This window comes from Anopheles marshallii, chromosome 3, assembly GCF_943734725.1.
Source record: "Anopheles marshallii chromosome 3, idAnoMarsDA_429_01, whole genome shotgun sequence".
Taxonomy (NCBI): Eukaryota; Metazoa; Arthropoda; class Insecta; order Diptera; family Culicidae; genus Anopheles; species Anopheles marshallii.
The window spans coordinates 34,936,148-34,961,276 of NC_071327.1; the positions used below are offsets into that span (position 1 = coordinate 34,936,148).

At 42.2% G+C, this 25,129-nt stretch overlaps 1 protein-coding gene across 1 annotated transcript in view; it reads left to right on the forward strand.

Annotated features, from left to right (window-relative positions):
- Positions 1-492: 492 nt before the first annotated feature.
- LOC128711400 (serine-rich adhesin for platelets) overlaps positions 493-25,129 on the forward strand; it is a 74,760-nt gene continuing 50,123 nt past the window's right edge. The window contains exon 1 of the mRNA XM_053806270.1: positions 493-770. Coding sequence (XP_053662245.1) covers positions 493-770 — 278 coding nt within the window. The remainder of the gene's footprint in view (positions 771-25,129) is intronic.

A 25,129-nucleotide genomic window follows, 5' to 3' on the forward strand; every position in this document is an offset into this window, starting at 1 on the left:
ATGAACCACACCCAAATAACGGTGCGCTGGTAATTAAATTGTTTGTTACCCGTGGATTGGAGTGGCAATGGAGCTGAGAGAGAGAGAGAGACATTTAACACAAAATTCTACAAGGATCCAATTCATGGTCTGCAGTACGAGTCGGAAAGTGGCGCTTCAAGCACAGCACCGCTTATTAGCTTTTTTGTTCTAATTAAAAATGAAAACAATGTAATGTAATTGTAATGATTCGCCCATTCGCGCTGTCTGGCCAATTGGTTTCAGTGGTGAAAATTCGAAGTAAAAATATCAGCGACACAAAAAATTCCTATCAGCGTTTGCATTGACCGTAGTTTTCGAGATCGTGTGTGAACTAAGGCAAACCCACGCACCTGTCGGAGTGAACCCGTGCTAGTGAACTCGTGGTTCCGGAGGAATAGTGTTTCGGTTGGTGCTTCTGTTCCGCCGCTGGTTTGCGAACCCAATTTCCCTGAGAGATCTCCAACAGCCGAGATGGCCTTTCGGAGGGCCAGTTACTGTTGTCTGGCGCTGCTGCTGCTGCTGTATTTAGCCGCCGCCCTAGCCGCCGGAACTACGACCGGAGGGCCTCAGCCACAGGCATCCCGTGGCCGTTCCAGCAACCCATCACCAAGGTTGCCCCGCACCAGTGCCAGCCAGCTGTCCGCACAGAACAATACCACCACGACGCGTGGTTCGACCTCGAGAAATCTGACCAGCAGTGCCGCTACTTCTTCCCAGGCAGCTCAAAGCCGGGGTAACTACAGAACAAGGTAGGTTCAAAGTAACAAACTTCATGTGTATAGTTTTGGTTTTTTTCGTTTTGAATTCATTCCAAAACGAACGATACGCATAAGATGCGAATTATGAAGTGAACATTTTTCGTCCATTCTGCGACCTAATCTCTCACTGTGACGAATGTGTGATAAGTTTTTTTGTGTTGGAATTTCCGCAATGTTGTGCCTGAATGGTAGTCTCCCGGTTCAGAGTCACCTTGAAAGCATCGCTATTCTATTCAAAAAGGCCAGCACTAATCAGTATTGTTTTGTTAATATATTAAGACTGGCGGGTGTTTGAAGATAATAATGCCAATCATGGTAGTGATTGAGATTTTAAATGGCAAAACAAAAAGCCGAAACATGAGAATGAATTAATTCTTAATAGGATATTGTGTTCAGTGTTTCTTTTTTGTGAGTTCACCATGAAATTATTATTAAATGGAAAACTTAAATAGAGTTGTTTGGAGGAGGGTTCTATGCGAATGATAAAACACTACTGTTGGTTTAACAGTTTTAGTATAAAATGTCAGTTTAATCAAGGTATTACTACTAATAAATTATTGACGCAGGTTTGTTTTAAGTTTTGCTCCAAAAAAATGTTTTCACATATTCCAATTCATGATGCTGAATGAATCGTAAACCCAAATTAATTATTCTGAAATCTAATATTAGGATCCTTTGCAGATTACACACCTGAAATTTTGTCTCTTCTATTTTGTTGTTAATAATTATAGAATATAGAATGAATAGAATTATAGAATGTAATAATTGTAGAATTTCAATTTGCCTCATACATTAGGACATAAAGTTCCATTATGAAGTATTTTGGGATTTTGCAGTTTACCGCACTTAACATTAAACAAGATACTTCTTTTCTTTATCGGCAACAACTACCTCAAGAGGTCTAGGCCTGTCATTCGTGGCTTTCTGTGACTTTATTTATCCTACTACTGGATACTGGATAGTCAGTCCTACGCACGGGAGATTAGTCAGGATGGGATTTTGGTCCGGTCCGTTCGTGTGAAGAGCGGCGTCAATACCATCATGCCACCGGGCCGCCAAAAACAAGTTACTATTTACGTTTAATTTCGGAATCCTTTTGATTGCACTGCACAGTGCAAGAAAATGTGGTGGAATGCAAGTGTACGCGAGTTTATCCATGCAGTGCAAATTACTTTTAATTACACTTGACAAGAGCCCAGGTGCTAAATGTATTGGATCGCCGATAAAGGCACACAAAGCACGGACACCGACACCCCAACCCGCAGAGGAAACGCGAGAGGAATGCGCATGGGTACGGCGTGTGTGGCTGTGTGTTTGGCCGATCATCTTCAAATTTGTTTCCATAGGTCAAAGTTAATCCTACCGAGAGTCGTCATATCAGACGACGAATCGATTGGATACCACCACCATATGCGAATCGGCAAAAAACCATCTCTTGCTCGATAGATCACAGCATTTTCGTCGCTTTTGCCGGTAGCTATGCGGCGCTTAACAGGTTTGCTGCCATCTCGGGGAGGACTGGTGCTTTAATCGGTCAGCGCAGCAGGTTGCTGTCGCTTCTTCAGCTCGACTAGAGAAACTTGTCAAAGGGGATGGAGTAAAGGCAAGAAAAAAATCAATGAAAGGTAAAATACCGGACGCCACGTTCCACGTTCGGTGCAGTCCACTGCGTGCGTACGGTAAACCGCCGTGTGCCTAGCTTATTTCGCCATCACTCAAATTAATGACACTTACCTAAGTCCTTTGCGCAGTTCCTGGCTCGGGGTTAAGAGGCAGCAGGGATACTATTCAACCACCAAAAAAGTAAAACACACACATGCAAACAACGTGCGTTTGTCTTTTTGCCAAATTAATTAATTGCAGAAAACGGTCGCGCAAAACCCACAAAATGGAGAAGTCAGATAAAAAATAAAACACATTTACATACACACATATGCGGTGCAAATTTGTGGCACGCATAAGGGAGATATAGCCACTCGTGGTATACTGATGGGAATAAAAAAAAACACACACACACCGCTCATAGTTGATTTTGACCTCCGGCCTGGTGGCATGCGGCCAAAACAGGTTGCGGTGATTTAGGAGGCATTTAGGAATTGTTGCAAAGTTGAAATTTGTCAGTGACGTTATTTTTTTTGTTCCATTTTCGCTTAGTTAGCGAAATCCAATGACCTTTCGTCTGACAGACGTAGATATGCAGAAAAAGCTAGAGGCACGGCTGTACGCAATCGTGCAATAAGTGTCATCGCTTAACACTCGTTGAAGTCTTCTGTTTTCTTTCTGGCTACGTTCTTTATTCCCACGGCCGTAGCTCTATTTACCATAAACTTTCAAGAAATTCATTTCAATGTAATGCCATCCTTTTAAAAATAATTCGTGGAATCTCAAGATTTGGTACACTTGTGGTAGTTTTAAATTGCCATTTCTCCACATTCGTCGGGGTCATTTTTTCAACACTCAAATCAATATAAGCTCAAATCTGGAAATCGAAATCAATCACTCACGCGCATAGCCAGCGGTACATGATTATGGCACTTTCTTCCTGGTGGCACTTTACCCAAACCACTCGAAGCGTTTGCGCTTGGGAGCTCACGATGCCACCGTACACAGATATGGTAACGAAACCTGCTTGATAAAAACAAACGGACGGTTTCCCAAAAGCGGTTGCCTATCATGAAACGGGCTTTACGATCATGAAACGATACGATAGCGATCAACAAACCCGTTGACAATCTCCATCGATTCCGACCGTTTGTGCCTCCATCGAAGCAATTTTTTTTTAATGTATGGGAGCGAGTGTTCGAGCCACGCGTGCTGCGCTCCGTCCAGTTGGTAGTTCGGAGGGAGCCCAATGGTTAGCTATTGCGTGAACGCATAAACATTTCTCCAAACTTGCTAAGCACCAAGCAACAACTTGACATCACACGCTCTATTTGGGCTTTTGGCAAATGATAAATCTACTGCCATGGCTCCCTCCTGTTCGTTGAGCCCGGTTTAATATTTCTCTTACACACATTGATCTTCTTCTTCTCGTGCGCATTGAAAACAACAACATCATGTTATACTACCATCTGGGGTTATTTCATTACTAAAATTATTTTTGCAACTAGAAAAGATGATCGCTAAAAATTGTCAATACGTGTTTCTTAGTTGTTTTTTATTTGTTAAATCGAAATCCTATACATCATCATCATTCATCAAGATCACCATCACCGTCATCATCGGCCGGCATCACGATCAGTATCACGAACGATTCCGTCTTGGGAGTGTTTTTTTATGCACAACATAAAAACATTCACCAGAAGAAAGAGCAACGTTTGATATTTGATGAACTCTCATCAAATTGTACATGGCTCCAAAAGCCTTATAGACCGATGCTACTTATCGCAAGATGTTTGAGTTCCTTGGAATAGGATGGGTTTTGAGTATGGCGCAGAAAAATAAAGCAGCGAAAAGAAAATTCATAGGTTGAAGTTCGCGATGCAGAGATGAACGAAGCTATTTGGAATTTTGTTTTGTGGGTTTTGCGTTGTATCGTGTTCTTTTTGCTTTTCACAAAACCAATATGGATGTTGTGTAATATTTTCTTTATTCTAAATATACTATTGATACAATTTTCGCATCTTTCACATCAGCTACATTTTATTAAATAATAGAGTGAAATGACCTGAATGACTTTCCATTCGCTGCAGTTGCTCAGTTCTCATCAGACATCCGCTCCCAATATGCGAAGCGCATAATAAATCTCCACGCCAAAGTATCTAAGGGGCAGCCCAACATGCAGAACAAACACACTGTCGAACCCCTTTCGAGCCGGCTTTCATCCGGACGGATTCGATTGTATCAGAACGGTGCCCCTTCGCGAAGGTTACCGGTGCTCGGGTGGAAACTAGGCGTCCTTGTCGTCACCGTCGCTGGTCGCATGTGTCGTTACACGGTACACATGTAGTAATGAATGCCGTCGGCACCGCCTACTCTGTTTCCAGGTCGATTTACCCGGTACAGCATGTTCTTCCACGTTGCCTCATGCTGATCGTTGGGGTCACCGGAGCTGGATCATGTTTCTAGAACTTCCGAAAACATTCTCCATCCATACGGTGTGCGGTTGCTGGGTGGATAATTGTATAATCGTGGTTAATGCTTTTGGTTGTCACTACTTCATTCGAGGTGATCCAGTTTCTTCCAAAAATCGCACATTGGACAAGAAGCCAAGTGTTACTTTCAATTCGCCTTTCAGAACATCCTGCAATAATCCCTCCTGGAGATCACACGGGGCAACATGTTTGTAAATCCTTCTCAACTGCTTAATGCATGTGCTCGGATGTGTTCAAGGACGAAGTAAGATCTAGCTATAGCTCCATTAGTTTGTAACGCTTCCTTTCACTTTCGAGCGGGTTATATTGTTCTTCTTTTTACATTTCATTATCAACTGTTCTTTCGATGATTGCAAGAGTTCGCTTATCCTCAACGTTCCCGTTAATATGTTTTTCTTCCCTACCTGAGCTCTTTATACTACGTAATACACTGTTTACTACGTCTTTAATACGTAAACACGTAAAAACTCTTCTTATCTACCCACTACTCTAACCTTGACCTATCGAACCGGCAGTTTCTTCCGTTTTTCTTTCTAAGCAGATCATCATCACCTGGGAAGCTTGTTTGTTTTTAAGCACTTTGATGGTATTGGATCAATCGGAAATCACGCTGTGCTTGATTCGCTTGACCAAATGTCTTGAGCGGAATGTAAATGAGCCACACGCCAATTGGGTGATGGTTACGGTATGGGAAAAAAATGACGCTCATCGTAAAATCCCCTATACATCCAAAGAACGCGTCAGGCAAAGAATGAAATCCAGATCGGCCTATAACTTAAAGCTTCTAATTGTAGCGACCCACCGCGCACACTGCCCCAGCGCTGGGCAGCTGCGTCATTCTTATTGCCCAAATAAAATAAAGCCATCGGAGCGTGGAACGGGTTTGAACGAATGTTAAAACTCTTTCTCATCCGATTCTATCACCATTTTCGCTTCGAAACAACTCACAGCTACTTCTCCTACACTGTCGGTATGGGGATAGTGTCTGCGATCGAAATTCAATCGGAATTTTCCGATTCGGTGAACTTGGACGCTTGGAATGGATGCATCGAACGAACCGTGAAGCTATTATCGCCAAATTTGCACATCATGTCGTGGGAGGTTTGAACTTTATGTTTCCGAGTCTTTTTTTACTGAGGAGCTGTAAAACAATGAAAATCAATTTCACAAACGCCACCACACAATATTGGATTTGTGAGTTGATTCCCAGAAATTTATGAGTTTAAAAGATACTTTAAGTCATGTGGCTCTCAAAATATTCATTAAGCGTTTAGGAACAACTGCTTGAAAATGTAAAGAAAGCAGAAAGCAGAAAACATATCAAGAGAAAATAATCATCTCAGTACAACAATTAATTGTAGAGGATTGCTGAAAAAGGTTCTAATTACTTATGGAAACCAAAGAGTTACAACATAAATAAAATTTTAATTACGATTGATTAATTTAAAGAGTATGTAAAAACGAACTAACTGTATTTACCTACCACATTAAGCAACCTATCTCAATGCCAAAGAAATCTTACAAACCGCACCAAATGTTGTCGCTTGGTTTTGGTGTTAGTGATCACATGTACGGGTCACATTTCGTGTACGCATTGGAGATGGCGATGAGCCTTAAAGCTAGAAATGGATGAATCCATGAGTTGGATCATTCAACGTTTTTTTATCGATGCCAGCCGGTTTTTTCAACTTTTTTTGCATTTCAAATGTTAATCTAATACAGCTGATGTTGATCGTGGCCAGCAATGGGGCCGGTGCAGAAACCATGGAACACAAGCAGAACGCCGTGGGGTGGAAAAACAAACCATGAACTTTGCGTTCGATCGCACCGTGGTAGTGGTCAACGACCATGCTCGAACGAATATGTTTGACTAGATGCCCCACTACAACGGAGCGTCTGCCGAGAAACGTAAAGAGTCTCCGGAGTATGTTATGTTTTTGGGTGGAAGTGTGAATGTGTTTGTTTGAAATATTCGCACCATAGAAAAGAAGCATTCGATCCGAAAAATCGATCACCTTGTATCGGTATGGGTTTTGTATGTCTTTTCGAAGTTTTGGCGAATAATCGTACATCCGTACGAATGGTGTCAGGTGAATTTGGTATCGCCGAAGCTATTGATAATAGTGAATTCATTTAATTTCACATTTAGCTCTGGAACTGTTAATGGTACATGACAAGGCATACATTCAATCCAGATTCCTGTGAATGAGACGGAATGGATGATAGGTTTCGCATACCAACGCTATCCTATGATTGATTCTTAAATTACAATTAGCAATGATTTTCGTTGAGAAACCTGTTTAGTGCATTTAATTATCATCCAAATGGGAAAAATGCAAATGCCTGATGTATAACCATATTTCTTCTCACACAATCCAAAACATAAACTCCTTCATAAAGACCCTATATGTTGAAGAATCGGAGTTGCGCTGTAGGAAACGCTGTAGTTAGGTTGAAGATTAAATGTGGAATCTTTTCCGAAAAAAGCCCAATCACCAACGAAAGGAGTGATGAAATAATAAAATACGATAGGGTTAACAAATATTGAGGTCCAAAAGGCCCACTGGCTTTTATCAAAACTTTAAAGCTCCATTATAGCTGCAATTGCGGGAAATGGAGCTATATGCAAAAGCTCGATGTAATTATTTCAGTACGCGACGGGTTTTTAAGGCCGAAGCAATGTTTTTATTGCTTCATTTGTAGGCCAAGCAAACAGCAAAGCAAGAAGAGATAGAGAAATTGAAACATTCAGCGATGATCTGCAACGAGACTGCAGCGAAAGATGCATTGTGCAAATATAATAATTCACATTGGCAATTAAAAATACATAACAGAATATATTCGGTTAGTAAATAATTGGAGAATCGCAAACTTTTGAGCGGATTAAATATTTTTATATTATAACATTATGGTTATTTGATGCTGAAAGGATTCAAAAAATCATACAAACTCAGTGTAAATGAGCTATGATCTGTAATTTACTGCAAAACTGGATTTGGTATTATTGCATATCATTTTGCATTGCAAGGATCCGTCACGAAAAACAAAACTAGATAAACAGAAGAAATCAAAAAAAGAAATCGAGACAGAAGACCGTGAAGCTGCGGGCAATCAACAGTTTACCCATTAAATGGAACAATTCACTTCCACGAGCGAAATCCGTGATTCACGAGTGGGATGCACGATTAGATCGCTAATGATCGGCTTACAGTCTGGCTTAAGGTTCGTTTACTTTCGGATGCAACACAAACGGAAGGAGCACAGCACAGAAATCCATCGAAACGATCACGGTGGCATCAAAGCGTTACAATCAAGCGCCTCGCAGCGGCGAGATCCGGAAGATGAGGCCAGATAAACCAATAGAACGGATAGCTGCTCGTTAGATGGCTGCTGAAGCCCACAGGGCGCTTACAATCTTACCCCATTTCCGTGCAACGTTTCGCCAAAGTTGCCCAAGTGGCAGGAAGCTACGGCGTCAATTGTTTTGTGCAATTGCGCAGCTGTGATTCACTGTGCGCTGTTTCGGGGGGGGGGGGGGGGGGGGTTTCTATTGGAATCATATTTTCGCCTAGATCGTAACTTCCTTTACCCAAAATACAATGAAAGGAAGCGCGGCCACACTTTGATTGCTGCGAGCATTAATCGATGAGCACACCTCGTAATAATCCCCTTGACACATTGCCGTCTGTGTTCTAAAACAAACTGCTGTTGATGGTGTACGGTACATTCTACGGTGCTCGATGCTCATTTCGTTAATCTCTAAAAACGAAGTTCATCTTGATGACTTCCTTTGGTGCGATATATCTATGAAGGGTACGCTTTGCACTTATCGCTGTATGCGAAGTGTTAACTTTGGTGTGTAAAGCGACAGCTAAGGAAGAAGATGCGGGCGGTACGTGGTTTCACGCAATCGTGCCAAGATAATGAGGAGATGATGATGATGATGCTCCTCAGACCCTTCGTACGTCAAGCCATCACTCAAATCGTTCCAATGCTCGTAGGCCATGATTGACGAGCTCGCAAGCTACAACCATGAATCAGACCTAGAAGTTCCTGGGAACCAACGGAGCTCGAGCGAGATCTGATGAGGACATCTAACGCGGTACATGCCTGAAATACAGAACCTGGTGGAATGAAATACAGGATTAAGGTCATCGCGGGACAACCGTCGGTTTCGTTGGACAGTCCCAATTGTTGAGAACCTGCAAAAGATTGAGTACAAGTCGCATTAACTCGCACGACCTCCCGAGTGCTCGTTGGACGGGTGGTTCTAACGATAATCCCAATCATGAATTAATGTGCACTCCGGTACCTTACACCCATGGCACACGCACGTATGCAAACAAACTCGCGTCACTACACAGTCTTTACAAACTGGTTGATTGTGTTCACCAGAACCAAGCACCCGTGGGTCTATCAAGGTCGCTGCATAAATCACGGCGAAACGATCCCGGTTCGAACGCAGCGGAACTGGCCAAGTTCTGCAATTGGTCGACGGGAGAGAGAGCGGGCACGGTGTTTGCCGGACCGTTTTGCATGCCGATTGTTGTCGTCTAAACGATTTGTTGTCTATTAGAAAGATATATTTCGTTAATGGCAGGAACCGACGGTGACATTGACAATGGGGTTCCTTGTATGGGCATGGCATAGAGCGGATTTTCATACGATCAGTAGCGTATACACCTGATGGATCGTTATGTTTTGCTGACACTTTGCACCGGCTAGGTCCCTAAAATGGCGCGACCTTTTTGTTTGTTTGCAGCTCTTTAGCGAAAAACGACAGAAAGGTTAATCAAACACCCTTAGGCTACGATATGATTAACGCATAGATTGTGATGTACTTACAATAAGTCGAACTATTTCGCAATTCCATGTTATAACATTTGTAACATTCTCATTACGTTTTCCTTCACATCCATTTAAACGTTATGTGGGTCTATGTGAGCTGTGATCTTCATCCTTAGATACATAACAACGTGATTTTACGATGTGGCTTTGATGGTGTAACACAGCATGATCAACAGCATGCCGACGAACGACAGAGTAGATCCAACTCATTTAGATTTGATCATCATCTGCAACGACGTACATCGACTCAGGTTAACGACAATAATGACTTCTCAGCACTAGTTTCCCTATACTACGACCCAAGTCGTCACTTATAAACAATAACTAATGAGGCACTGACGTTGGGGTCGAAAGTTCGTCATCTCGTTGCGTTTATAACCACTCTGCCTATCCAATGTAACTTGGCAAATGAAGGAAGCAAACAGCTTAATTCTACTACAGACTCCCATACGGAAAAGTGATACGATGCTACTTACGGTTATGCAACACTGTTGGGTGTAAGTTAAACTATATTAAAAGGCACTTTCTTTGAATTCCACACAAAACAGCTGAGAATACGATAGACAATTTACTACCTCGCCTGTACATTTATCACCATTTTGCATGGATCGGGCGAAAGTGAGTTTCATTTCAGGCAATCATGCAGTCCCAGTTCAAAACACTATCCCCGTGCATTGCCAACTCAGATTTATTGTCTACACGATTTGTTACCGGCAATGCAACAGTTGTTGATTATCAACAACGTGGTAAATGCTATTGATTGTGCCGTGACGTCGTGGAGCAGTTGGCGAAAGCTTTGTAGTTCTAGCGCTACAAAGAAAGGCAAAACCGACCCAATCATGAACGTTCCAATGACCGGAAAGGCACCTTGCACCTTGCAACTCAATGGGCATCAATCTTTGCTGTGGCATTATTTATGGAAGCGACCCTTGATGGTCGCAGGTTTCTGGCGCAAGTCTTGGGCCTGGGCGGCATTGCAAAGAACGTGAAACAAATGTCCGAAAAGCATAGCAAAGGCCTAGATCATTGAATGTTTTGCAGTAATCCCGTTTCGGTCACATAAATCTGACGTGAGTATCGAAATCTGATCGCACCGAGTGGATCGCACAATCACCGGCAAGAGAGATCTCGCAACAGATTACGTCCCAGGTGCCGCGACTGGTAGCAAACATGATGGCAAGCAGCAAATGCTTACCATCGGCCACCATGTTGCCACCCCGGGTCGCTGCCATTAAATGTGTAACGATTTGCTGGGATGTTTTCTTGTTCTGTTTTTTTCCTTCTTTTTCTCCTATTTCGAGCGACCTCCAAGATCGATGGCGAAAAGTTGTGGCAGGTGTGGTTTCGCAGAGCGGAGAGTGAAAATTGGCAGGTCCCTGCGAGTTGAATCTATGATTAATGCTTGTCAAATGTTGGTAACCCGGCGGCACCTGTACCATAGAGACCTTTACTACCATTTGCTCCATTTTTCAACCTACAAATCAGAATGTACGAACCGGTCAGATCCGTCCCGTTTCGAAGCGAATCCAATGGCAGCGGTGGTCGTTTTTAGGCGTGTAGTCTTTCAGACGTAGCAAGCATGTTGGTGGCGAACGAGCCCCCAGCTCGTACCCATCTTAGCGGTTTGTAGCAGGAAACCGTCTGTTAATCAAGGCACGGACTTCAAACTGGTTCAATCGGCAACACGCGCCATTGGGTCACGCCGAGGTTCCCCAGCGCGCGCTCCCGGTTCAGCAACACCCAGCGTGTTCTACCGACTTTGGGACAAAAGCTGGAAATTGCAAACACGTCGTTATGCAATCGGAGCGCGATCGGGTGCTGATCATATGGGAAGTCTCCGCGGGCAGCATGTGCCACCATCGCTCACATTCTGCAAAAGAGCCGAATGTACCCAATTGATTTGTGATGGGCTTCTGCAACCTGCTGAGGATGTTGATGGCCAGTGTGTGTGTATGTGTGTGTAAATGTGTGTTGTACGCTAGCGGCAGTAGCCATGTACGGTTGGGCTTATGAATTTTCCATCCACCCGGGGGACACTTGGTTGAGAAAACTAATCGATTTATCACTTCGCCATTTGTCGCTGGAATCAATATCTCGTGCAATGTGTTCGCGCGTTGCGAATAAGACACAGTTGTTCGAATCAACATCGAAGCGTTTGATAACTCTCACAGATATTTTTTCTATCTCTTACTCTATCTTTCCTAGTTTGTCGATCACCTAACCTGCTAAACAGTCCTTAGAAGGAAGGGGACCACAGTGATCGAAATTCCATTTATCGCCAATGCTTTGCCATTCGAGAGATAACAGTTTTGTTGCACACTGCGTGGAATTGATTTTCATAGACTTTTGTAGTGCATTTGTCACACATTCTCTTTTCAATCAAACCACGATTCAATCAAACTTATCCAGTATGGCGTCATCGGTCTTGGTCAATTTGTTCCAACCATGTTCTCGACATGCATACATGCATTCCACATGAGTACTTATGTTTTTTCTTTGGGTTGTGACGACTTATAAACACTGGTACAGTGTTATGAACCTACTAAATTAATTATATTGCGTAGCATCATCATTGATGCATTTATCTCAATTATTGAGCACTATTGAGCATCCTTTGTACACACTTACATCAAGAAAAATGATAACTGCACAAACAAACATTGTACGTTAGTCAAAATCATAAGCGAAAAGAATGACAATGAGAATAGTTTAGCGCCGCTGACCATCATCGCATGCCTGCTCTATTGGTAATTTTTTCGGAACGGTCTTAGAAAAGGCCGACACAAAAGATGTTTGTACGAGAAGTAGATGGACGAAGAGATGGACAAAAATCCTTGGCTTTTCCATATGTTATCCAAGTTGTGTTGTACTTTAAAAGTATTTACTCGCTTATGTCCCCTCTCAGCGAACAACAGAAGTTGTTCTCGATCAGACAATCACGATACTTATTTGATCGACGCTCAAATGTCGCCTGAAAGGTTACTCAACTGCATCATCTCAATGTGCGTTTGAATTTGAATGGATGGCAAGGAAAGGCAGAAATCAGAAAAGAAGGGACATTCCAATTCTATGTTCTATGTTGGCATAGGCAAGACTTTTTTTCGCAAATGTCGCAAGAGATGTCATTTAATTTATCGTTTATTATGTTTAAAAGGCACCAGAAGCTGGACTACACGTTTGTCCATAGACCGCTGTACCGCTTCCGTAATGTCCTAGATCTTCAAAACATGCCGGCAAGATGTGCATAGAAATATAGCAATTTGAATACATTATTTCTTCACGGGGCACGGTCAGTAGGTCGTCATAAGCAGCAAAGCAGATGCCTTCTGACCATTAACCCAGTGCGTCGAAACATGGGACATCCATCCAGGCGTAGAAAGATGAAAAATGCATTGATATCAACGATTAAAAGTGTGCTGACAAAAACAATATGTTTTGAACATTGACTTGTAGCACTCATTTCTCGGCACTGTTTTGGATGGCATCACGGCGATTGGAGATGAAGATACACTGCATGCATTTATCGCATTCGCTAACGTTGAACCATCTTCCTACAGTCATAATCGAGAGAGAAACTTGTTTTGTTGATCACGAGTTCGGCGCACGGGCGGCAACCTTGAAAGCGAAAGTGGCTCATGCACCGTAGCTTGCAGCCCTTTCGAGTGTTGATTGGAATGCCTTTCGTGTCGATTAATTTTGACGAAAAAAAAAACAAACCTCTCAAAATGCATTCCTTGTTGAAATTTGATCAAAATCTAACACAGTTCCCGGGTGGTAAACCCACCATTATAAAGGTACGAGCCTTCGGGTGCGAACGACACACCCACGGTACGGTGGAGCAGCATGCGGATGCCCTCTATTTTATCGCCCTCAATGGCCCCCGGGTCGTTGCCACAAATCCCCAAGTTCACACGTAATCAGTCGATGCCGAGCTTCACTCGGTCGATCTCGGTCACCGGCAGCCGGTCGTACGGTCGGTCTATCGGTCACGTCGGCCGCTTTGCCGAATGCAGACAATCGGTCGATTTTCCGCGGGGCGCGAGATGGTTGAATCCGATGGCGAAAACCCCCTCGAGGGAAGGCCGGTTGCCGCACATCAATCGAGCGGATCGACGTTCGATTTACGGATTCGGTGGAATGAATTCCTCCATCGTGTTGGGTAATGCTGAAACGATACCCGCAAAACAAACGACTGCGTTTAAAGAGAAGAAAATAAGCGACGAACCTACTGAGCGTTGTGCTGTGGTTCGAAATTCAGGTCGATTGAGACGGGTGAATGTTTGTAGAGAATTTTGGGCTGAGATGTGTTGTCTGGCGTTCATTTGATGAAAAAAGCATTTTAATCAACAATATTGAAATCGTTCTGAAGGGCCTGGATTATGAAATTCATAAACCATTTTTAGAGGTTTGTCCGTAATTGACATTTTGTTCTTATTTTTCCATTATGTAATACCATACTAAAATAGTACATATCGTGAAGTGATGCGAAGTTCAATATCAGCACGTCTGTCTTACCAAATCAAGCGCCCTTGCATCGGAAAGACGAAAAGCCCCCTTGGAGCCAAGCAGCCAAGAATCCGAAATGGAAAGTGTCCTTCGTGAGAACTCTCGCTTTAATACGGTGCGCCAAATTATGGTGCCAAAAAATCGAAATCACCCTACATTCAAAAACTAGTTCCATTAACCGTGTGTCAAAGCCCCGAAACAGTCACTGAGGCGTGTGGTTAGCCGTAAGCGAGAAGGCTCGCAACACCGAAACGGACCATCAGCATGGACAGCGATGATAACGGCGAATCGTGAGCGAAGGATAATTTTGTGCCCTGGCCAAGGCACACGTGTTCCATTTTTTGACATCATTTCAGTGAGCGAGCGATTCCTGTGGGTCGAACTCTTTTCCCGATCGTTCCTCTCACCTACTGGAGCGTGCCAATAGGACAAGGCGGGTGCAATTAAAATTAATGAATGCATAACAGTATCATGAAGGACATCGCACGAACTTACTATCAAGGAGATTATTTTAAACCAAAGTTTATTTTACTATTGATCCAACGCGTAGTGAAATGTGGAGTTGGTGGATTGTGGATTGCAAATTGGTGGGGATAAAATTGGTCTCGATGAGATACACTCTCAAGTTTTACGAGCAATGCAGTTAAATTATGACCGATCTGTGGAGATAGTATAACGTCTGCGACACAGATGTTCGATGATCGAGATTTTTATGTTTCCCGCACCTTACGCCAAAAATGTCTCCCGCGATGGTTACGGGTTCAGCTTTACGATCATTAAGAACGGTATACGGTGCCCGGGGCCGTTGATAATTGGTGAAACAAAGCCAAAGCGTTCTCTCACTTCGGTGTGTATCGAAGCGTCTGATTTTTACAGTCGCGATCAGGTGCACGGGCAACGAACGCCGCCGCTGACCTTGAGTGGATGAAATCACTCAATCCCGCCCGCTAGATAGCGGTTGATCGAAATGAAACGGAACCACCTTTCCCTAGAGCAGGATACTTATTTTTTTACCTTTACCTCGATACGGAGACTAATTTACAGCACGCCAAACAAAGCTACAATCAAGGTGGGATCGATGGTAGTCAGATGCAGGTGCAGATCCGATACATAATTCGTTCCAGCGACCAGCGAACAAAGCATCACCTAAAAAATAGAACGGAGACAAAGCGATTCGCACGTTCATCTATATTTGTTCTGTGTTTTCGGAGTCAGTCTGCAACTGCTCAATTTTGGAGGGAAAAGGCGTTGGCCATGGCGTTCCTCAGCCAGAGCAACGTAGAGGTTAAAAATGCACTCAAAAATTACCACCAATCTGCTATGAGCTCCATTCAAAGTGTCCGTTTCACGCTGTCGGTGCAGCATCCAATTAAGGACGTCATTGATGGTTTCCATTTGAGTGAGGTGTGTTCAGCGATGCTTGATTTCACTAGGTGAATGTTTGAAATGGTTCGCCGGATGTACATTTCACATGTATTTTGTAATTTCCCAAATAATCGGCACTATAATTAGTTGGTGGAAGTTTTGTATATTCTGTGTAACAACATTGATCAAAATATTGTAAATTGTGTTACTACTGCTATTTGCTTGTTGTTATGGTTGTGATGATACAGTATTTTAATAAATTTCTCCGTCAGTTTATGAACTGTTGCTACTGTATTAAGCTTTAAAATATATCTTTATAAATGCCAACGCAAAATTCTAATTCTAATATTCCTAATAAAACTATGACCACATTTCATAATTTTGTAGATTTTGTAAAGTTATTCAGCAAATAGTTCCTCCGTAATGATTCCATTTTGTTCGATTTGCATTGTTAAATTTCTCTTTCCATTTTACTCGTTTTCACCAACAATAATCCAGTCTCAATTACGCAACTAGATTAGCAAAAGCCGATAACTTTTCTCAGTACTTTCCTCTTTGCGACCATTTTCGGTAGCGATTGTTTGCAACAAACTTTTAACTATTCAACTGCCAAACAACGGCACACTCTAAGCTGCACGCATCACAAACATCGACAAAGAAATTTGTGTCATAATACGCACCCGAAAGCCGCGCGTGAAAGAAAGCGAAAATAATTGCACAAATGGCGTTGCACAAAAATCGGAGTAGTGCAGCAACGTAGGCGAGGTTATTCAATTGCAGGGGAAACTCTTAGCAACTTTTTTAGTTGAACTTATGCTATCCATCGGTGTAGGTGTATTATGGATGTTAATAGTGCTGTAAAATTGGTGAAATATATAATTTCAACTAACGCTATCTACGATGACATCTACGCAAAATTAGTTATATTAATGGGTAGTACAAAAAATTGCCATTGAACTCTTTAATCCAATCAATTTACTCGTTAATATGGTCTACCCTAACGAGTTGCATTTCATGCGTTTATCATTACATCTAATAAGTAATCGCTCTACTAAGAGCAACCACGCGATCCGTCCTAAACTACAAAAGTGAACAACCTTTCCCGCACAGTATGCAACCGACTTTTTATCGCTTCATCAATCAACGACAACATCAACGTCGACGACGAAACTATTAAGCAGCGATCGTGTTCTGTACCACGCACAACATGTTACACTTTTCGCACTGTTCGCATATCCATTAATGTGAGGCGAGCTGCGTAGTGGCACTGAGCTGGACAACTTCCCATGTTTTTTTTTCTACATACGTTCAAAATTGATCTAGTTGAACATCGGTGTAACGCTCCACAGCGGAGAAGGTGTTCTTCTGGTTCTGCAATCAAGACGCGGTGGAGAAGTCGGGTGGAATTTCAACGAAATAGTAGTAGTTAGATACACACATCTAAATAGTAATCAAATGTTTATCTACATTTTTACCCTTGCCCCGACTTGCCACGATTCCAGTAGGCCAACGGGCTGTGCGGCATTACGCAAGGACGGACAGAATTTTGCGTGCATGCAGTTTCATACGGTTGCGTACGTACGCATCATTAGCAAGCACCCGGTACGAATCAGTCGCAATCGAGTTTCCTGTGCCGCACCGCACTCGTTGCCAACCGTACGAAAACGGCAAACGGCCAAATAGCCGACCACACAAACGAAGAACTTCAATGTATGAGCCAAGCGACGAACCCCCGGAGCCAATCGTAACGAAATCAACTGCTGCGGCTACTGCTGTTGCACTTTCGATGTAAGACTGTGTTGTGATGCTGACCAAGAAAGCATCAATGTTACTTACACACTTATGCACACACGCAAACGAGACCCGCGCTGGAGTTAGCTGGTGTAAGTCTTCGCTAAAACGATAAAGGCTTCTCGCCACTGAGCTGCATTCTGGTTTGCTTACAAATTTAACAGATTGATTAAGTTAGTACTTCAAGTCCCTTTTGCAGTTCCATGTTAGTGCGAGAGAAACATTCTCGTTTGATCCTCGAACACATATCAAAGTTCTCCATGTTGCTTACCGAAAATCTAGCTGATATAAATAAGATTTTTAAGGATTTCATCGTGACAGTTGCATTGCATTGATAATTGTTACTCAATCCATCAATTAATGATTCCAAATACGGATAACTTAAGGTTATGTGGCGCCAATAATTGGTTTGCTAGCAATGAAAAGGTTGCTATGAAGTTTTCATGAGAATTTATGTTCATTATTATGATTATTGAAGCCGAGCTTTTGAAGAAGCTCTGGATACACACAAAAAAGGCGAACGCGCAGACGCTGCACTTACAAAATCGAAAATCAGATGGTGATGAAGAGATATACGATTATCAAATATTGTGTTGGAACCACCCCGAATCAGCATTTGGCACCACGATTCACAGCAGCCAGTATAGGCAGGTGACATTTTCGGCCCATAATGAGCGATTGATCTTCATGTTTAGCGTTGGCCGGATGACATTTGCGTTGAAGTTTTTCAGCTCAAACGACACCGGACAAACGATAGCGGCCAAGATGTGCTGCCCAATGCCTGTGCCAGATGAGCAGCGCTTCTTGGTCGACGCATAAACAACAACAGGCAGGGATGAGTTGAGATTTGAATGTGCTGGCAAGTGCATGGCATTCAGTAAACGAAGAAGATGACCCGCGGAGGGCAACGAAACGAACTTGACCGACCTTTCGAATGTATGCTGCACCTTTCACTGCGCTGACACTTCAATGAGCAATGGTTGATTCGAGCAGGAGCAATGGATGAAATGAAAGGAAATTGATGGAACACGAGTGGGTTGGGGTTGCTTTTTTTGCTGCTGGGTGCTCAATTTAAACATTTTATGCGCAGTACTTCTCGCCAAAATCGATAATTAAATAACAGATATTACTCATTGCTTAGCATGCCAAAAGGATTTGACAACTTATTTGTCAGCGCGCTACCCGTCAAACCACTGTTCAGAATAAGCAAATTTTGCAAAAAAAAACATTAACTTGTTTGCCGATGTGATAAATGGTCGGCAATTCTTTAATGTCTAGATAATGTGAAACTCCTCATGTTTTGCTAGATAACAGCGAGTGAATCGGCCCTGTTAAAAAGTATCGTTACAAAAGAACATAAAAACTACCACGAAACACAACAGCGACAACTTTTGTTTGATGTATTGAGATAAAATGTGTTTGTTTTTTGTGCTGCGCAACGTAAATATGCATCTTCATTTCTGCACACTTTGGAAATAATCCGTGCTAATGCTTCGAACTCGCAATCCTTCGATGATAAATTGATGCAAAAAGTTCTCGCGTGAATGTGGTTAATTCCTTAAATAACATGAAGAAATACAAAGGTGCATACTTTCATAAGTTGTTAAAACTGCGAAGCAAACTGAACCATACTTGGTGATTTCTTCTCGACGGTCGACTGTATTCATCCCATTCTTCTCCATCTGTTCGCACAACTACACATACACAGTGGAACGGCGGCCACACATAAATAATGTTCGTTTAACCTGTTGCGTGCGTGCTGGTTTCGAAAAACTACCAGCAGCCAAATTTCTCAGACGTGCAAGCACGCGTTCGCGCTCACGGATTCCGTTTTGTATGCAAATTGTGTCTTCTCATCAACCGCTGGTTCGGTCAGTGCGAGGATGCGACGCAGGTGGAAGGGGGAAGGGAAGTAGTTGTGATAACGTTGTTTGGGGCGGCCCAGCATAATATCATCAACACTACCAACAACACCAACACCATCATTATTATTATCATCATCGTCAAAGCTTTACCTTCCTTTCGTTTCGCCTGTGCTGTGCCGTTCAAAATCTGTGCATTCGACGAAACGTTCAAAGGAATCGATTAAAATCCATCCAAGCAGACCGTTATCTAACGTTCCTTTCGTCTCGATTTTCGCTCACCTTTGGCTCGCAGACGTTCCCTATATGTGTGTTATGCTTTTCGCCGTGCAATCAATCATTAATTTATTGTTTCACAATTCGAACCGCGCTCACACGTCCACGTTCGCACACAATGCGCTCCGTTTTTGACTGCGTGTCATCTATTTAATGAGCAATCTCCGGAGATTCGTAGAGCAATATTTTCAATTGTTTTGTACGATTCTTACTTGCTGATTTTTGCGAAAACATTTCCAATTTCGCTAGTAAAGTACTCTTATTGCTCATATTATTTGAAGTATAAATATTTTCATTAGTTCCGTTTCGAAGAACCTTTTGTGCCATATTTTTTGTGATCCTCAAGCAACATTTCTATTGTTATTAAAAACATTTACTTCACTAATCACTACACTTTACAGTCACTAACCAAACAAATTCGGAAAATTGGGTATTGCTGCTGAATGTCTCTACATAAATATTGTGTATCTGTTTGCACATAAACTTAATCAAAGTTATAAACTCCACTACTTAAGACGTGTGTCAATCACAAAAATATACCGCCTGAAATACAAGACGGTGAAATTCAAATGCATATCGATGAGCTATTTCATCACTCGGAAGCTTTCCTGTCGACCATATTTGGGGATTGATGATCCAATAAAGTTATTAATAAATTTCTCGCCACCTGTTCGGTGTACAAGACAGAGCGCATTTGCCGGCAGCAGTTGACAGAAAGGATGGATCATTTTTCGCTTGGCCCCAAACCCAATGCCCGAGGCTCACGGTGGGAAAGCGGAAAACATGCGACATCCCATAACCATCAAATCGAAATCATCATCGAAATGATCAAAACAAATTGGTTTTTTCGTTTTCGAAGCATTGGTTAGCTGGGAGTTGGAAGATTTTGTCACCCGTGATGCATTTTCGGGAGGAAACTCGTTTTCGGTCCTCTAATGGGGTTTGTAATGTGCGAAAACATAAAATCGCCCGGAATGCTTTTCAGCTGGTGTTATATCATTTGCTAATGATGGTCGAAGGTTTAAACGATGCGTTAATAGGATTCCGTTGAATGTGATCCTTTTGATCTTTTACACCTTTGCATGACAAGTAATCCAATATGTTCGATGGTAGCTGATAGAAACTCCATGTTAAGAAGTATGTTACAATTCCAAAACTCACCTTAGACCAAATATCTGTACATACTCCTCTTGTTTCTCTGCTACATGTTATTGGAATGATGTACGCAACAAGATCACCATGCCTTCACTTTCGCATCACTTTATTATGTCACATTTGTGTTGGAATGATTCAAATGGAAATCATTAATATGGATGCGAATTAATTAAAAGTGCGGGTTCAAATATGGGAATAAAAAATTATCAACCCGATGAAGTGCATGTGTCGCATATCGATCAAAACCGAGCATTGAACTTATCTGGTGCAAGCGTTTTTTTTTTTTTGTGCGCATTATCAACAACTGGACGGATACGCGACTGGGTTGCTGTAATGCAGACGGTCTGTTTTTAGAGTAAACACAAACATCGCTTCATTCACGGTGCACGATGGGTTCCACTGGGGACAATCCAAAAGAGGAAGCTCGTCCATAAAATGGACAGCGCACGCGTTGATCGAGTGGTTGCATTAGCTTTTGTGGTGATCTGCACGAATAGTACTACACTAGTAATAATGTTCTATGTGGTATATATTAACAAGGAAGATATTGTTTATTCGTTGATTAGATTGATTGGGTGTACTTGTTGTTGGAATGCAATGTTTGATGTCATAGGTTGTAAACTAAAAGAAATGTGTTAGTATCGTATTTTATAACAGGCATCTATCTAATTCAGATTCATATTACGTAAATTTTATTCGTTAGATTTAGCTATGCTTGACGGCAAAAAACAAAGCCGGAACGATTCACGTAAAATAACGTCTACAAACCAAATGGACAGGCTTGTAATCAATTTACTGTAGCGCTAATCGTCCTCATCTAATTGCTCGCAGCATGTAACGATTGTGTGAAAATTGCAAGTGACAGTAGCTAATTGATTTTCCACGTATCGAGTATCATTCGTTCGCTAGTGCGGTGTGCCGGTGCATTATAATCCACCCATCAACCGCCCGGATGCTGTTGAGTAACGCTGAGCCACACTCACCAACGAGCAAATATACACATGACAGTGAGGACAATGCTTGGAATTGGGAAAGGCTGTAACTGTTCCTAAAGAAAACTTGTTCCATAGAAAGATGGCTGTTTTTTTTTCGTCGATCCGTGAAATGGTTCGGGTATTTTCGGTACTTTTGCGTCTGAAAGTGTTTGCCACGGTTAAACAAAAAGTGCCATTTAGCGCAGGGCATCACAACGCATCGCTGTTGTGCGATAAATCCTCCTATTTCTCGCTTCACACCACTTTGGGAGGTTTATGTTTCCATATCTGATTTTTTCTTTTATTTTCCATGCTGTTCCAGCAGTAAGTAATAGAGCAAACATCAGTCTGAAGGTGTTAAATGTAAAGTGTGAAAGCCAGTACTAGCTTTCGGGTCGAGACCGCGAAATGTATGCTTTCCTTTCTGCAACACACACAATCACCCACAGTTTGTTCAGTTCCTTGGTGCGTGTAAGATGACGACAAGTTTTTGAGGGCTTTTCGCCTCTGCTATCTATGATGAGTTGTGGTTTAGATCGTGCTGCAAAAAAACACCCAAACAAGAAACCAGTTGGGTGATTTTGACCATCCTAAATCCACAATTGACCGCTTCATACGTGACACAAACGATGAAGGGCGGCCGAATGCAATTGTTGGAGCCGTGACAGGTAATTTTTCACCTGCAGTCTGGCCACCGACAAATGGTCATTTGTTCGTGAGTGTGCAAAATTGCGTCAGGATTTATGATACGTTTTTTTTTCTTTCACATCTTGAAGTTCCTTTCGTCGCGCTCGTTAGGTGACCACAAAGGTTGGTGCTAGTGAGCGGGTTGGGCGTCGATTTCTTTAGCATTTGTTCGGCGGACAATGAAGCAATAAAGGTGTTTTGCATACGGCAGAGAATGGACAATTTCGGTGCTTCGATTTGGATGTGTTAAGGCATAGGAATGTCAAATAATAAAACTATTCAAAAAAGAATATTTGCACGTACTGCTTTCAGTACACTCTTTTCATTACGCTTTCTTTGCGTAACCTCGCTTGATGGCGCTACACAATACAAACTAAACTGTTCTTTTCTTTGCATATTTGCCAACTGCCACCGAGGTTACTGTTGGGTGCTGTTTGTTGACATAAACGAGGTTCGTCGCTTGCTGTCACGCAAAAGCTTCTACTGCGTGCCAGTTATTATTGGTTTGAAACGCTTTTTAGGTGCACATCGTTATTTTTCACATGAACATTTTCAATCCATAGTTTGGTAAAAAAAAGTTTTTTTTTTCAGTAACATACCAAAAGGTAAAATAAATTTCCAAAAATGGCACTCTGTTTCAATCTCCAGGTTTTCTTTCGGTTTTCTATTTGCCCGTTTCTTAATCGCTTGAGTATTTCCTGCAGCTGAATCAGACACTCGTATTAAATAACTTTTTTGCACCTCCACTTGTGCCTTAATTTTTTATTGACTTTTTTTTTTGTTTTCTGTCTCAGTACTATTTCGTACCGGGCTTGTTGCATCTCGGCCAGTCCGCCACGCCGGTATAACGCTTACGTGTCGTAACATGTGCGATTGCTTTTGGATCGCGATCATAATGAATCGATAGCTGACCAACTGACTGACTGACTGACTGACTGAACTGGCCGTGCGGGAATGACTCGACGCGAAACTCGAGCAATCTCAAGATGGAGACGGTATAAAATGAGAGTGGAAAAATGAATTTGTAAAAAATAAAACCTTCCACCGGGTGAGCAACTCCCAAAAGAAACTGGTCAGTAGAAAATGAGATTGCGGAAAATTGAACAGCGTGGAGGCCTGCCTGCACGTGTTCAATGATTACCGGTGAAAGATTTCCACGCGAGTAGATGTGGATGTGTGTGGCTGTGTCACACATCAGTACGGAAATATGAAAATAACTATTGCATCATCGCTTGTTGATGCTCGGGAAGGAGCCTATACTGTGAGAAGAAATGACAGACAATTCATTTAAAAGGCATAGTCTTATGTTACATCCGGCCAAGTACGATAAGACAAGAAAATCGATGGTATAAGGAAAGTTACATGTTACGCATTTTACGCATCTTGGGACCCGCCCTCAGCAGCAGGAAAACTAATCACTCCGATCCACTACAATCACTCACAGCTACCTTCACTGTTTTGGTTGATTCAAAATGTATGCCACACAACTGCTCTGCTTCCTTTCTCTTCTGCACGCATTGGGTTTTCTTTCCCATTTGCATGCGGGCAAATGGGGGCATTGGTATGAAAAAGGTATATTTAACAAATTGCTTGTGTCGGTAGCTGAAAGTTTAGCTTCCGAAGCCCTCCACAAGTGTCCTAACAAATAGCTCCCGTTTTCCATAGGTTTGTTTTTGTCCGCCATGAATGGAAGCAGTTTTCGTTCCGTCATTATCGTCATATTGTTATTGATTGTTTCTTTTACTAGCCAGCTCGCAAAACTGGAAGGTCCTCTTCCACACATCTATTCACGCCAAGCCGGCACTATGTCACTAATTAGTGTCAATTATACTAATTCTTCTTTCTTTGTGACGTTTTTTTTTCTCTCTTTCTTTCCTACTCTTAGGTACGTTGCTGGCAAAACCATTTCCTGAAACTGACCCACAGCAAAAGCACATTAAGTTGATGGCGCTACTCTCCGGTATTTATGGCGCACTATGGTTCCAATGAGAAGTTACCTGATATTCGACCCGACTTGTCATGGAACGCCCGTACAGAAGAAACAAATAACCGTATCTATGGTCCAGTTTTCCGCCTTTTATGTTTTGTAACAGGAATGGGATAGGTTACATGATGCACCGCAGAAAAAAGGGTTATCCAAGAAGAATCGCCGTGAGAGTCGTGCTTCTTGGACTCGTTACGCGGTTGCACTGTGACAAGTAGCTAAACGCCCCGTTTGGAAATCAATTACAATCTAGGTAAACGATAGATTTTTCCCAGCTATCTTGGAGAGGCGGTTTTCTGCTGCTTATCCTTAGCAAACGAACAACAACAGAAGCAGAGCGAAATAGCCGCCGGTAAAAGTATCGGGACCCGGGGTTTTGTGTGCTTTGCGTGTGCATACTGTGCAAAGTGTAGCGCATTACATAATATTGCTGCTTGGTTGGGCGTATTGATTTTTCTCTCATATTTAACAGATTCGAATCAATAGAGCTCAAGAGAGAAACTACGGACGACCGCCTACCGTGTTGTTGATCAAACGATATTTCCCTGGCGCTTTATGAAAATCGTGCACATTCATTTTTGTCATTTGAGTGAGCTCATGATACTCAGGCCTGCAATGACTATTTATTGTGATATAGTTAAGGGTATATGACGTTTTCGTAGTAATGAATGCTACATATCAGCTATTTTTGAATAGTTCTATTTACTTCTTGTTTTGGAGACATATTTAGTATTAGTCCTTACCGTATTAACATTAATAAATAGAGAGATCTGATTAAGACTTTTTGTTAAAACTCAGAATAAATTGA